The sequence below is a fragment of the Pseudochaenichthys georgianus genome, chromosome 21 (genome assembly GCF_902827115.2).
Source record: "Pseudochaenichthys georgianus chromosome 21, fPseGeo1.2, whole genome shotgun sequence".
Taxonomy (NCBI): Eukaryota; Metazoa; Chordata; class Actinopteri; order Perciformes; family Channichthyidae; genus Pseudochaenichthys; species Pseudochaenichthys georgianus.
In genome coordinates, this window is record NC_047523.1 from 18,409,369 (window position 1) to 18,425,474 (window position 16,106).

At 42.8% G+C, this 16,106-nt stretch overlaps 1 protein-coding gene across 1 annotated transcript; it reads right to left on the minus strand.

Moving 5' to 3' along the window:
• Nucleotides 1–251: 251 nt before the first annotated feature.
• On the minus strand, nucleotides 252–12,340 carry LOC117466918 (high-affinity choline transporter 1-like). Its single transcript, XM_034110432.2, has 9 exons — nucleotides 12,239–12,340; nucleotides 10,837–11,074; nucleotides 10,210–10,323; nucleotides 9,586–9,741; nucleotides 9,343–9,491; nucleotides 8,230–8,373; nucleotides 7,802–7,955; nucleotides 2,149–2,366; nucleotides 252–1,486 (listed from the first exon to the last, which is right to left on the minus strand). Exons 2-9 carry the CDS (start codon nucleotides 11,018–11,020, stop codon nucleotides 830–832), a joined length of 1,776 nt encoding a protein of 591 aa, XP_033966323.1. The 5' UTR covers nucleotides 11,021–11,074; nucleotides 12,239–12,340; the 3' UTR covers nucleotides 252–829.
• Nucleotides 12,341–16,106: the final 3,766 nt, after the last annotated feature.

Consider the following 16,106-nt stretch of genomic DNA (forward strand, 5'->3'; position numbering starts at 1 on the left):
ACGATCTAGGTGAACATAAAACATGAATAAAAAATATATTTTGGGCTTCAAGTAAACAAAATAACAGTAACTTGCAAATTCAGTGCAATGTATCTATCAAGCTATCAATCTATCCTACACATATTATTGCTCTATTAAAAAATGTACTCTACGCAAACTTAAAACTCAAAGTCTGTACACACACACACACACACACACACACACACACACACACACACACACACACACACACACACACACACACACACACACACACACACGCACGCACGCACGCACGCGCGCGCGCGCGCGCACACACACACACACACACACACACACACACACACACACACACACACACACACACACACACACACACACACACACACACACACACACACACTGCTTTGTAGACATGGCCACAATTCCTTGGTTAGCTATATTGCACTATTCTCATTACCCACAGCTAGTTCTTGTAGACGTCCATCTCTACTGCGGTCACTCTTTGTTTCTCCCTAGTTACTCTGATCGCTGTCTTAGCACTTAAATTAAAAAGGTTTTCATGGTTATAAATTCACAGAGCTATGAGTTAAAAAAAGAACAAGTATGGTATGCTTGACACGGCTGATTGACAGTCAACTTTCTGGGTCTAGGCAAGGGATCTTAAAAAAGAAGGAGGCACCGTTTAATCAGCATAAAACAAACTTTTGGAGTCACTCGGAAGCCACAGCAGATTTCTGTTGATTCGGCTTCCAGTGCGGCAGTAGTTTCCTGAAGAATGTTGATGCGTCGTACATTATTCCCTCTTCTTAAAATTCCTTGGTTTTAGTTTCCTTTGTGCCTTTGTTGCCTAGTCGTTTTTTATCACCAAATCCTCTGGACTGGACGCCCCATCATCACTGAGGATCTCAGAGTTGATGAATGTCCCAGCCAGTGACGCACCCAGGGACTGCCTGACGGGCGTTATCTCTGAGAGAATTATGTTATCATGGTGGCTCACCAGCGTGTCTTTGTCCATGATCTCGTCGCTATGCTTGGACACAACGGCATCCAGGAAGTCATACTTATGTGACCACATACCACTTTCGAATAGGTATTTCGTCATGTAAGAAAAGGCAACATTTGCCAGGAAGGAGGCCAGCATGGACATTGTCTTGAAGGGAAACCTCTGCTGGACGAAGTACTCTACATCCCCAGTGACGTGGTGGATCTTCTCCTGTGTCACCCAACCGGGGTAGTAGATGAACGGAGGCAGTTTGAGGTAGGGCTCCCCTCCACCAATACGCAGCAGAAGACCAAAGACATAGCCAGCCACAGAGCCATAGGTATTGGTGCCTTTGACAAATAACACACTGAGAAGTTGGGGAAAGATGATGATGTAGACCAAGTCGGAGCTCAGGTACCACAGGCCGTACACTGATCCTGTTAGCAAGGCCATAGCAGTGGCAAGAGCACCGAATACAAAGATGGTGCAGCGCATCACCCAAACAATCTCATTATCTGAGGCCTGGAGCAGAGCAGATAGAGAGAAGAAAGGAAAACATAGAATAAAGACAAGAAAAGATTGAGAATTAAAGGTAAAGAAATGTCAGATTATAACAAGACTGCAGATAAGATAGCAGGTGTAATGATAGCCGTCTTAGCTTAGGGTGTTAGCTCAGACTGAAAGTAATTCGTTTTTGCAAGCATTTCGTAACAATTTGAACTGATGATGGTCCTAGAAAAAAGGTCAGAGCATCACTCTGTTCAAACAATTATCCAGACGAAGACAATCATGTTTGTATCCAGTGAAGCAATCTGTGCAGTAGTTAACCGGAAATGTCCACCTGCTGTTGGGTTAATAGAAGTCAGGGGATCCGTCATCAGGACTTTTGGTTCTCCTGGGACTGTCAGTGTTTGGTCAAAGGTATATATTTCATGTCATCAGTGGTTTATAGAATATAATTACCACTGTCATTTTAAAATAATATAACTTCCCACTCCTTTTGTGTCTCTGTTTTTCTGGTAGTTTGGGGTCTGATTTTGCATGTTCATCAGTAACAATCATCTCACACATTTGCAAACCACTGGGCTGAGATTGGAATTGATTTATCGATGATTTGACTGATGTTTGCATCAACTAATTTAAACTGTGCAGATATTTGTTTGTGTTATTGTTGGCACTCTTACCGATTGCCGAAAAGCGAGCTGATAGATGTTCCTGGCGAACATGGAGCTGGCGGAGAGAATGGAAGAGTCTGCCGATGACATGACCGCAGCCGACACTGCTCCCAGACCAAAGAAGGAAATGTAGGACGGGCAGAGATGCTGAAGCACTATGGGAAGGATCATGTCCGATTGATCCATATCCTTCGGAGGGAGGGCTCCATAAGAAGTCTGGTTCCAGTCTGGGGTAAAAAATGGGATACAAATGTAAAGAATTCAGTAATATTCAAAGCAGATCAAGATTATCTTTGTGCCAAATGGGGAAAAAATGCCAGAATTAAGTAAACAAACAAACAAAAAACACTAAGCGGCATCTAGTGTGAGGCAAGGTCCCAACATAACGTGGAGGAGGCTGTACTGGGGGTGCGCTCCTGTGATGAGATTTCAAACATCATGGTTTTAGCCAGTTTGGGGAATTTAAAGTGGACAGATTATAACTACATCATAATTTTTGTACTGATCCTGTGGTTTTTCAGACAAAAGGTTCAACTTTGAGACCATATTAAAATACTCCCTGTCGATACACTTGTTTGAGCAGCTCAAAAACAAAGAGTCTGAAATAAAGCAAGGATTATTAATTTAATGCAGGGGTACAGTCAAAATAAAGCAAAAAAGCCCAAGTTAAAGAGAAATGCCAAGAATAATGGATACCCATTCAAATACAGTATGACACCCAAGCAATATTAACACAGGTGTATCCCTATTGGATCCTGTGTCATAACATGAAATATGACCCAGTATTTTAGAATACATAATGAAGCTGAAGTGCATTATAAATGTAAATGTTATTGATTATCATAGAATGAACAATGATTCATGTGAGCTATAATCCATTGATTCCAATGAGACACTTACTGACCAACTACAGAAGCTTGTATATGCTGTAGACATATTATTTTCTAGGAAGGATGTCCTGAATACGGGATTTTTTAGGGGAATCTAATTTAAAAGGTAATATTTAACAAGAGTCTACAGCTATGCCAGCGGCACAGTGCTGCTATGACATACATGCTAACATCAGCATACTAACATGCTCACAGAGTCTTTGCTAACATCCTGTGTTTAGCAGATACAGAACAGTGTTTACCATGTTCACCATCTTAGTTTAGCTTAGCAAGCTAACATTTGCTGAAAAGCAGTGAGCCCAAATTACTCCTGAGGCTGATGGAAGTGTTATTAGTTTTGCAGGTATTTAGACATTAACAAAAGCAATAGGCAAACTAGAATATCGATATGGTGAGAACATGAATGTTTGCAACAAATGTAGGGCTTTTAATCTAATAGTTAGTGAGATAGTATGTCAGTCAAAACAACAACTAATGTGCGCCTCATGGTGGCGCTTGAGAAAACTATGAATCTAGCAGGTCGGTCATTCCTGCCCTTCATATACAGTATCCTATCAGCCGGGCAACATATGTTAAGTATTTTCATAAAACCCTTAAACCCTCTGAAAACCTTTTATATTTCTGTCTCGTTTTTATCTTTCTTTTCGTCCTCCAGAGGTATACAATCTGTGTCTTCCTCCCTCTCCCCTGGATATTCACTAGCAGCGGTTGATTAGTGCCTGTTATACAGTACATGAAACAACTTCAGACGGACCAGATTAATTAGCTTCCCTTCGGATGTAATATTCACTAAATCGGCACGGTCTGATGACTCTCTCCTCAGCTGTTGTGACAGGATCCATCTGATGTTGTTTACTCTCCAGATACATGTATCTGCATTATGCTGGTGTGCAAACAACCCAGGAAACCGAAACAGGGTTTTCTTTGATCAAAAATTCCTGTTTGAATAAAGGATTAGATTCCTAGATGTTTCAAAAGTGCTGTGACCTTTATTTAACTGTTCAATCAACATCCTTGTGTGTGTGTGTGTGTGTGTGTGTGTGTGTGCGCGTGCGTGCGTGTGTGTGTGTGTGTGTGTGTGTGTGTGTGTGTGTGTGCACATCATTTAAAGGTAGGGTAGGTAAGAATGGAGAAACCAGCTCATGTGCGCTAGAATTTGAAAGTACACAGTCGAACAAAATCTGCCCCTTCCTTCAGACTTCCTCACAGAGCCCCTCCTCCAACACACACGAACGCGCACATGACCAATGAGGGTACGAGATAAGTTTGTGAGATGGAAGGCTGACAGGCAGGTAGGTTATTTTAGCCGTTATTTAGAGCGCCACGGCTTCCACAGATGAAATGTTTTCATGTATTTATTGTCAAAGCATTTCATGTATTCATTGCTATCGGGATGTTAAGAGCATTCCATGGAATATAACAAAAAGTGTTTCTGAAGTGAATTACCTAGCCCACCTTTAATGGTGTGAGTATGATTTCAAGTGACATTGCATTTAGCTAGTTTTCTTGTCATTTGTAGGCATCGGGAAGTAAATAACATGCATTTGTAGCTATTTGATCAATAATGAATCAATACTTATCAACAATACTCACAATTGAAATACATTCATCTTTATTTATTTGTAGGCTATTGTAGTATTTTAGCCAATAAGTTAGTATTAAAATATATATTTTTAAAGATAATTAGAGAAAGGTGGCATAATTTAAGTCATTTCCATACAAAGAAACACAGCTTTTATTGATTACTGTTTCAGGTGCATGATCTGCGGGTCTGGTCCGTCGAGACCCGGGCGGCAGAAGCTGGCTTTGGGGACGTGGAACGTCACCTCTCTGGGGGGGAAGGAGCCGGAGCTTGTGCGGGAGGTGGAGCGGTACCAGTTGGATCTGGTTGGGCTCACCTCTACGCACAGCGTCGGCTCTGGAACCTTACTTCTGGATAGGGGTTGGACTCTATTCTTCTCCGGAGTTGCTCAAGGTGTGAGGCGCCGGGCGGGTGTGGGGATACTCACAAGTCCCCGGTTAGGTGCTTCGTTGTTGGAGTTTACCCCAGTGGACGAGAGGGTCGCCTCCCTACGCCTGCGGGTTATGGGGGGGAAAACTCTGACTGTTGTGTGTGCTTATGCACCCAACAGCAGTTCAGAGTATACGGCCTTCTTGGAGACCCTGGAAAGAGTCCTGTATGGGGCTCCTGAAGGGGACTCTTTAATCTTGCTGGGAGACTTCAACGCACATGTGGGCAATGATGGAGACACTTGGAGGGGCGTGATTGGGAGGAACGTCCCCCCTGATCTGAACCGGAGTGGTGGTTTGTTACTGGACTTCTGTGCTAGTCATGGATTGGCCATAACAAACACCATGTTCGAACATAAGGATGCTCATAAGTGTACGTGGTACCAGAGCACCCTAGGCAGAAGGTCCATGATCGATTTCGTTATCGTATCATCGGACCTGAGGCCGTATGTTTTGGACACTCGGGTAAAGAGAGGGGCGGAGTTGTCAACTGATCACCATCTGGTGGTGAGTTGGGTCGAGTGGCGGGGGAAGCCTCTGGATAGACCTGGTAAGCCCACACGTGTAGTTCGGGTGAACTGGGAACGTCTGGAGGAGGCCCAAGTTCAGGAGGCCTTCAACTCACACCTCCGGCGGAGCTTTTCAGGCATTCCTGTGGAGGTTGGGGACATTGAACCAGAGTGGTCGGTGTTCAAAGCCTCTATTGCCGAAGCCGCGGCGGGGAGCTGTGGTCTCAAGGTCCGAGGTGCCTCAAGGGGCGGTAACCCTCGAACCTCCTGGTGGACACCGGTGGTCAGGGAAGCCGTCCGACTGAAGAAGGAGGCCTTCAGGGATTTGTTATCCCGGGGGACTCCCGAGACAGTTGCAAGGTACCGACAGGCCCGAAGGGCAGCAGCCTCATCCGTGGCCGAGGCAAAGCAGCGGGTGTGGGAGAAGTTCGGAGAAGACATGGAGAAGGACTTTCGGGCGGCACCAAAGTTGTTCTGGAAAACCGTCCGACACCTCAGGAGGGGGAAGCAGGGAACCATCCAAGCTGTGTACAGTAAGGATGGCACGTTGTTGACCTCAACTGATGGAGTGTTAGGGCGTTGGAAGGAACACTTTGAGGAACTCCTGAACCCGACAACTCCGCCCTCTATGTTAGAGGCAGAGCTGGAGTATGACGGGGGATCAACACCAATCTCCCGGTGGGAGGTCACTGAGGTCGTTAAACAACTCCACAGTGGCAAAGCCCCGGGGGTGGATGAGATCCGCCCGGAAATGCTGAAGGCTCTGGGTGTTGAGGGACTGTCATGGTTGACACGTCTCATCAACGTTGCGTGGAAGTCGGAAACAGTACCGAAGGAGTGGCAGACCGGGGTGGTGGTTCCCCTTTTTAAAAAGGGGGATCAGAGGGTGTGTGCCAATTACAGAGGCATCACACTACTCAGCCTCCCCGGGAAAGTTTACTCCAAGGTACTCGAAAGGAGGGTCAGGCCGTTTGTCGAACCTCAGATTGAGGAGGAACAATGCGGATTCCGTCCTGGTCGTGGAACGACGGATCAGCTTTTTACTCTTGCAAGGATCCTGGAGGGGGCCTGGGAGTACGCTTATCCGGTCTACATGTGTTTTGTAGACTTGGAGAAGGCGTATGACCGAGTTCCCAGGGAGTGACTGTGGGAGGTATTGCAGGAGTATAGGGTGAGGGGGTCTCAACTCAGGGCCATCCAATCTCTGTACTCCCAAAGCGAGAGCTGTGTCTGGGTCCTCGGCAGTAAGTCGGACCCATTTCCGGTGAGGGTTGGCCTCCGCCAGGGCTGCGCTTTGTCACCAATCCTGTTTGTAATATACATGGATCGGATTTCGAGGCGTAGTCGTGGGGGGGGGGGTCTGCAGTTCGGTGGACTAAGGATTGCACCACTGCTTTTTGCAGATGATGTGGTTCTAATGGCTTCATCGGTCTGCGACCTTCAGCACTCACTGGATCGGTTCGCAACCGAGTGTGAAGCGGCTGGGATGAGGATCAGCACCTCCAAATCTGAGGCCATGGTTCTCAGCAGGAAACCGATGGACTGTCCACTCCAAGTAGGGAATGAGTCCTTACCTCAAGTGAAGGAGTTCAGTATCTCGGGGTCTTGTTCTCGAGTGAGGGAACAATGCAGCGTGAGATGGGCCGGAGAATCGGAGCAGCGGGAGCGGTACTGCAGTCGCTTTACCGCACCGTTGTGACGAAAAGGGAGCTGAGCCAGAAGGCAAAGCTCTCTGTCTACCGGGTCATTTTCGTTCCTACCCTCACCTATGGTCATGAAGGACGGGTCATGACCGAAAGAACGAGATCGCGGATACAAGCGGCCGAGATGGGTTTTCTCCGCTGGGTGGCTGGTGTCTCCCTTAGGGATAAGGTGAGAAGTTCGGTCATCAGGGAGGGACTCGGAGTTGAGCCGCTCCTCCTTCGCGTCGAAAGGAGCCAGTTGAGGTGGTTCGGGCACCTAGTTAGGATGCCACCTGGGCGCCTCACTAGGGAGGTGTTCCAGGCACGTCCAGCTGGGAAGAGACCAAGGGGTAGACCTAGGACCAGGTGGAGGGATTATATCTCTTCGCTGGCCTGGGAGCGCCTTGGGATCTCCCAGTCAGAGCTGGTTGATGTCGCCAGGGAAAAGAAAGTTTGGGGCTCTCTGCTGGAACTGCTACCCCAGCGACCCGACCACGGATAAGCGGGAGAAGATGGATGGATGGATGGATGCATGATATCAATATGTGTGTGTTTGGGTGTATGTATTTACCAGTGGAGGCCCCTATAGCTCCTATGAGGACAGAGGGGACGGCCATGACCAAGCAGCCGAAGGCGGCGATGAAGGAAAGGACCTGAGCGTAGGTAGCTGAAGAGGCAGAAAGAACCCGTTGAAAATAGACCTGCCAGGGAATCCCCCCCAACATCTAGAAACAGAAACACCATAATAATTACAAACACCAAAGCACCACAGTCACAAAGACCATCATAAGCACAGCTCTAACACATTCATTTCTCAAGTCTGAAACTGTGCTACCAGTTATTCTAAAATATAATTGTATGTCTGCAATTATGTGAATGTCCTGTGACATACCTGCAACAATTAAACCCCTTACCTGCAACACTGATTATAACCGTGTATGCAATTTACTTTACAGTACTATTTCTGTTGATGAATCTTCTAATGAAAAAATGGCTTACCAGCAAACAGAAGTTGTCCGCCCAGAGCCATTTGTCTTTGGGGTCAATGTTCCCCAGCCAGGGTGACTGGTAGATTACTTCCTTGGCTGTGACGGTGATGTCGGACACGGCAGGATGGGACAGGGCAAAAGGCACGCTGATCCACTAAAGGAGAAAAGGTCACAATGCAGATCAAATCATTGTTTTATATATATATATATATATATTTTATAACACATCCTCACATCTGAACCACAGTCTGTTTGCCCTCTTCCCATCAGGGAGACTGTACAGGTCCTTCTGATCCCACACCAGTAGCCTCAGAAACAGCTTTTTCCACAACACCATAACCCTCCTGAACTCTCACAGTCAGAACCAGCCCACCAACACACCCCTTTGAATGTCATTGGGCTCAAACCGACTGCACATCACACTCAGGGACATTGCACTCATTTACAATGTCTTTATTTACTATTTATAACTGCTGTATCTTCCATTAATTACATCTGTATGTATCTATATATGTCTAAACCCTGCCCTTATATTTGTTCTGTGAATTAATTGAAAAAGAATGCACTTCATTACTATTTGCACTTTCTGGTTGGATTCAAACTGGGTTTCGTTGTACTCTGTGCAATGACAATAGAGTTGAATCTAAAATAATCTAATCTAATTTTGTGATATAAAACCATCAACATCAAAGTTGTACACTCTGAGATTGGATCCAAGTTTTGATAATTGTTCCAGAAATACCAATTTATACAAAGCAAACTGTAGAATAGTTTCTAGATGTGACACATATCTGATATGAAGATTATGATCATTTTTTTTTAACAATTAATAAACTTGCAATGCAACATTTGTTATCAGATTACACAGGTAGATATGGATGCTTGATATCTTTAAGAAATGTTTGGAGAGAAAATGGTCAACAACAACAACAAAGATTTGTATGAAATATTGGTTAATGAAAACGTACATGTTTTGGGTGAAAAGATACAGGACGGCTAATGGTATTGGACCTCAGTCTATATAAATGATAAATCCTATTAGGGTCTATCCAAAGTTGGAGGTGGCAGATTCCTTGTCCCCTCTAGAGTCACTGGCTACGGAGATGTTGACAGTGAAACTCACCAAGCCTATGAAGATACAGAAGAGCTGGACCACATCTGTGTATGCAACAGAGTAGAGTCCTCCAACAAGCGTGTAGAAGATAGCAATGAGGGCTGAGATCACCACCGCCATGTTGATGTCTATGTCCACGATCACGCTCAGAGTAGCACCTGCAGGACAGTACATTAATTAGTTAACATTTATATTTTTAACATAGAGGTTTTTTTAATTACATATACGTTTTAGGATCCAGAATTCACCAACCCAGGGCAGATAAAATGGCCGCAGACCAGAAGATTTCCCCCATGAGTGCCGGGATGAAGAGCAAGCCGCCCATCCTTTTCCCATATATCTGCTGGAAGGGATCCAGCATGGTGACGTAACCACGGGAACGCATGGGCTTGGCAAAGAAAAGGCCACCTGAATGATGTCAGACAGAAGAACTCTGTATAAGTGTATATTTTTATAAACAAGATACTGTATTTCTTACGTGTTGTATTGCTTTACAACATCATACTATTATTTACTACTGTTACTGCTAAAGCACAATTCTGTAGTATTTAAAAACAGCAGAGACCTGAAAGCTGTTTCAATAGATTAATCTAACGCATTAAGTATACACTTATTAACAAATGAATGTTATCAATCTGTGCTATTAGTTTGAGGTCTTCAATGTATTGCCATACAATGATGGTGGGAAGTGAAAAAAACAAAAGCAGACATTATGTAACTGTTATAGATCACCTATCTACCGACATGCCACAATACTGTGGAGTTAATGGACAAAATCAATGGCTACCTTGAAAGTAGAAAAGTTAATTATATATATATATATATATTGTTTTTTTTTTTTAAAGAAAGGTCTTAAAAGTAGACATTGTTTCTTACCTACTACGAGGCTGAGAGCGTAACCAAAGGGCGCCTGTGCCCATGCCAGTCCGAAGCCTGGCAGGTAGACATACTCTGCTGTCCCATTGATGTAGCCCCCACCTACCCAAGTGGCTGAAACCAAGAGAGAGAAAAACATTTGAGTACTTTATTGTATGTTCCATAAAATGATTCGGAAAATCATTCATGATGCGATTGTCTAGTATGGAAGGAGGGGGATTAAAAGGAAATGTAGCTTGCAGTTGAGATTATAATTTGGCATATATCAGATTGATTGAATCCATTTGTTTTTTGGAAGACAGGTTTATTTGGATGTCAATCTAAAGGACCCGAGACCTCCCTAGGTGACATTTGGACTCACAACACAAAACTAAAATGTTTCAGTCGTTAGTTGCGTCATCTGTAAGTGTTTAGCAATCTAATAAATGTAATGCTGAAAGTAGTGGCAATAAATGACATGTGTGGCTGCAGTGCTGTCCGTGCGTAAAAGACGAAGTTGGTGAAATTCATCGTCTTTCTCTGACTTCATGTAACTTCTAAGTGTAACAGCATGAGCCAAATGTTCATGTTGAACACTTAACAGCACATTCATATACAAATGCTTCCCGTAGTTATTAACCAATTTACCAGTCATTGTGAATCCACCGACGAACAATCCGATGTCCCTTCCCCCGACCATGATCCTCTCGCTGCGGTCTCCACCCTCAGCTCCACCGGAGCTCTTGTTCTTCCACGCGGCCCAGATCCCCACGAACAGAATCATTAGATAGAAGATCACGATGGCCACGAGACCCTCGGCGTGGAAGGCCATCTTTCTTTCGTACACTTCCTCCCGCCGAGATCAGGTGTTTCTGCGCGCGGAGGACTTTGGAGGATTTGAAATGAAAAGAAGAAATAAACACATGTTAAATCACACTAATAGATCAGACGGTCTGCAGTGATTCCGTGCGCAGGTGGAGATGACTATTCCATTTGAAAAAGGAACTCTTAACTTCTAAACACTACTATCCAAACACTGCATTTGAGGAAACATGATTTAATTGTACTAATTTGAAGGTGGGTCACTACTTGTGACATGTTAAACTCAGTTTCATGTTTTTTGCGCACCGATCTACTTCTCCCTCACTGCAGATGTGCACCAAAGTAACATAGACGTTCATAAATGTAACTTATTGTGGAGGTTTTTCCCCCAGTTAAATCAGGTGAAAACGAGAGAAAATTCTAATTCCAATTTACATACTATATTTCTAAGGTTGAATGAAAACGCATACATTTTTCAAGTTTTTGTTACTTAACCTCCATCAAATTAGGCTCTTCGAGTCCCTGCATCCAATAGGTCTAACCAAAAATAAGCACAGCAGCCAATTACATTGTTAGAACACATTTGTTACTATGTTCTAGGTTAAATACTGTGATCATAAAATATAATGTCTAAAATTATAGTGACCACCTTGTTGAACTGACGCACAAAGCAGATTAAGAAGAACAACCGGCACTCCATTATGTGTCATCAGAAAAATACAAAACTACCAAATATTTGTATTATAATCGACATCAGACAGTTGAAGACGTTTTACGCACGCCTTGCTCCCTCTTTAATTACAGACATGGCGTACTCCATTTACTGTGCCAGGTTACTAACACAATTTCGTGCATTTCAATACATTCTTACAAATATTTTTAGGCTATTCTGTATTAAGATTATTGAAAAACTGGACAGATATGGTTTTGTTTCGTGCGTAAAAGTTCAAAAAATGCTTCCCAAACGTTACACACAGAAACAAAACTGCGCAGCCTTAACGATAGGATACGTAAAACAAACGCATAAGGGTTTTGTGTCCGATGTGCTGCATCACTAGAATCAAACCTGTGGTTTCAGCTCCCCGTTGCGCTGACGCCAGGGATCCAGGAGGCCAGTATTGCATTATTGATCTCTCTTTAAATCAACGTGTGTCACTAGTCAAATGCAGTAACAATCAGCCAACATACACAAGACATAAAAAAATATAGGAAACATAAATGATCTTACCTTAACTTTAGGAGAATCCAATTACAGGAGCAGGGCCTCAAAAATAAGATTTAAAAAAGTGTTAAAGACGATTTCGTTGGAAAACTGTTACCACAAAGTAATCCAGTCGGACGACCAAACCCAATTCTCCTATGTTGTTTTTTAAGTCACCAGTGCTCGTCGGAGTGGGAGAGAGAGGGAGAGAGAGGGAGAGAGAGGGAGAGAGAGGGAGAGAGAGGGAGAGAGAAATAGCGAGGGAGAGGGTGGAGGTGGGTGGAGATGAATGTGAGTGGTGGGTCTATTGGGTGCTGTCAGGTTGAGTAGATGGTGGATGAATGTCTTCCAGGGCAGGACGAAAATAGCACCTAATAGAGAGTGGCATGACGCACAGCCCGTTCGGAAAAGCTTTCCAATATAATAATATCACATTGCCAATATATGAAACCTTTACTCTGCCCAGCCCTGATTGATGATATTGCTCCACGATTACAGCATCGAAATTTGTATGCAGACGCTGGCTGTATGTGGTATATGTTGAGGGTGTAATCCCTGTGTAGGATTACATTTTTATTTTATCACCCACTTTACGCATGCATCTCTGACGCTTTTTTATCCAAAGAACATCACTCCACTCACAAGCTTTTTCATTTGGATATCAAAACGTCCAAATCTACTTTATGTAAATAGACAGGAGTACAAAGAAGGAGCAATGGCGACTCCCAGGGCATAATTGTGTTCAATTATGTTACACATGTCACTAAATCCAGTCTTATATATCCATAAAATCAGGGTGTATATATAAGGCTGATTAAAGTAATCAAGGAAAAAACTTGTGTTACTAGTATCTTGTACTGTAAGTGACAATATCCTCTTTAGATGCTACACATTTATGTTGGCCAATATATGCATAATGGTTGTTACCTCTTAAAACCTGCCTTCAAACCATAACTGGGAAAATTAATAAAGGATCTCAAATATATCTATTATCCCTGTCTGACAGTAAATATTGTGTTATGGGAGTTGCTTCCAGGCGTTCAGAAAGCTGTCCATGGTGCTGAATTTGGAAACCCTGAGCTCACAGCAGAAATATTTAAAACACCAATTAGAGTTTTTTATTTTCTTTGGTGTGAAGCCTTTTGTGTGTCATTATTCCTTTAACTTCAATATTTCCCTTGATGTGATATTTCTTCATATATTTTTCAAAAAGGAATTCAATATATTTTAGAAAAGCTGCATTTGGTTATATTTCAGTTAAACAAGCATTTTTCTTCTTTTCCTGAAAACCAAATAAGATCTTGTTTAGGCAATATAAATGAGCTCCGTAAAGATGTTGATGCTCACTGGTTGGACTGCTGGAAATAAAATAAGTGACTTGCTTGAAATGCGACATGTCCTCTAATTGAGTGTCTGTATGGCTGACGGGCTGCCAGACAGAGGGCAGCTCTAATTGGAACGTTTTATAACAAAAACACATCCACAGTACCATAAGCAAACAGCCTAGAAAAGCATCACAGCTAAATCCGGCCTCCACAAATGATACTTATATTTTACACTTTAAGGACTAAGGCTGCATGTTAGAGTCATTTATACAAAAAATGTTAATATCCAGATTACAGCCTCAACAATACAGTATACCAATGGTGTGGTTTAGATTCATGCAAAGCAGTTCCAACTAAAGGCTTTAAACTGCCTTATCAAAAGATCTTTGTCGCCATCCAGTGGCTTCTTTAAGCTTTGCAAAATATATTCTTAAACCTAGCACAGATGGAAAAAACGTTGGCTAAATATTTAAAGGTCCCATGCCATGCTTTTCTGGTTATTACCCTTCCCCGTGTGTGTTATGAAGGTTTGTATGCATGTAAACGGTCTGGAGAGTCACAAACCCTCAAAGTACACCCTGTTGCGAATACAACTCTAACACAGAAAATACATGCACACAAGGTACACACAGACACTTGTATGTACAACATCTGAAGATGTGTAGTTTTATTCATGCTTTCATATAATTTTACAGCATATTGCTATACTATTTCAGACTCAGTATTTACATTCTTACATTCAAAATTCAATCCAATTCAAATCAGTAATATCTTTAAAAACTACAAGTCCTTTTATATCAGCTGTGCACCGTTATGGTGTAAATATAACCTATCTATGAATTATATCAAATGTAAAAGTCAGCCGAATTAGTGTTGATACTGCAAGGAGACGTATTGTGTGAAGAGAAATTGAAGATGTTTTTTAATTGTTGATATATTTATGATCCACGTCAAGTATTCAGTTTCGGCGGCATTTCTTCAGTTTTTCCAAAGGTCTTCTCATCAGGGCGCTATAAATAAAGAACTACGGCAGATCTGTAATATGTAATGCAGCCGAACCGTGTATTACAATGCCGTTATGTGATGACTTTCAAAGAGAAAAGCAAGAGCACTCGGAATTAAGTATTATTTTATTCTTTTAAAATGTTTTCCGGATTTCATATAATATAAACACCAAATCCCAGCATGCATTGCGGCTAAAAACATCCAATCAGCGTAGCTGAGAATCTTGGGTAATCGCTCGAAATGCTACGTCTGTTTCCGGTTATTTTTATTTTGAAATTCAGTTCAGTCTTCGGCCATCCTAAACTCAAACATTTTGACAATCGCAATGATGCTCGAAATGTCCCTTATACTGTAGGCCTATGTCTGTTTCCGGTTATTTTTATTTTGAAATTCAGTTCCTGACGAACGCCAAAAAAGCCCGAGATTATGGAATTAAACCAATAAATAAAAGCAAGGATAATTGTGTGTTATTGGTGAGTAAATAACAGTGTGTTATTTTGAAAAGAATAACAAATTAGAAGGAAAAAAAGATTTTAAAAATACGAGGCTCTGAGCCCCATGTATTTTCCTCACAGACGGCAACACTAAAGGTCTAAAATAAATAACTAAATGAATATTTGGGATGTTCTTGCCTTTAGATTCTCCCAATAAGTGCAAGTACAGAGGGTGACTTTGCTGTAAAAAAACACATTTCCACCAAAAAAACGTTAGCATTCATGAAGTAATCTTCGTCATAACTAGCAAACTAAACATCATGTACATGTACTGCACAAATAATCAGAAATAAAAACTCATTACTCGCATAAAATGACATCAAAACGCATTTCAATGGCCAAATGAACCTTAAAATAGGCATTTCCCACCGAGAATAACACGAAGGTTAGCCATTGTTGTTGATCACTGGTCTGGGAGCTGTTGCAGCGTCCATAGCAACCACCTTAGCAACCATGAATGTGTACACATTCATGAAGTAATCTTCGTCATAACTAGCAAACTAAATATCATGTACATGTACTGCACAAATGATCAGAAATAAAAACTCATTACTCGCATAAAATGACATCAAAACGCATTTTAATGGCCAAATGAACCTTAAAATAGGCATTTCCCACCGAGAATAACACGAAGGTTGGCCATCGTTGTTGATCACGTGGTCTATGAAGGTCTATGGGACGCCCTGCCCGTAGAAGCCTGACGGTCAAGGGGTCCGCTGTCCGCAATGAAGGTCTATGGGACGCCCTGCCCATAGAAGCCTGACGGGCAAGGGGTAACCTGTACGTAATATAGCGACGGGGAGGGGCCCTGACCGTCCGTCAATATATGACGGGATGGGAGTGAGAACGTGTTGCACACACACACACACACACACACACACACACACACACACACACACACACACACACACACACACACACACACACACACACACACACACACACACACACACACACACACACACACACACACACACACACACACACACACACACACACACACACACACACACACACACACACACACACACACACACACACACACACACACACACACACACACACACACAC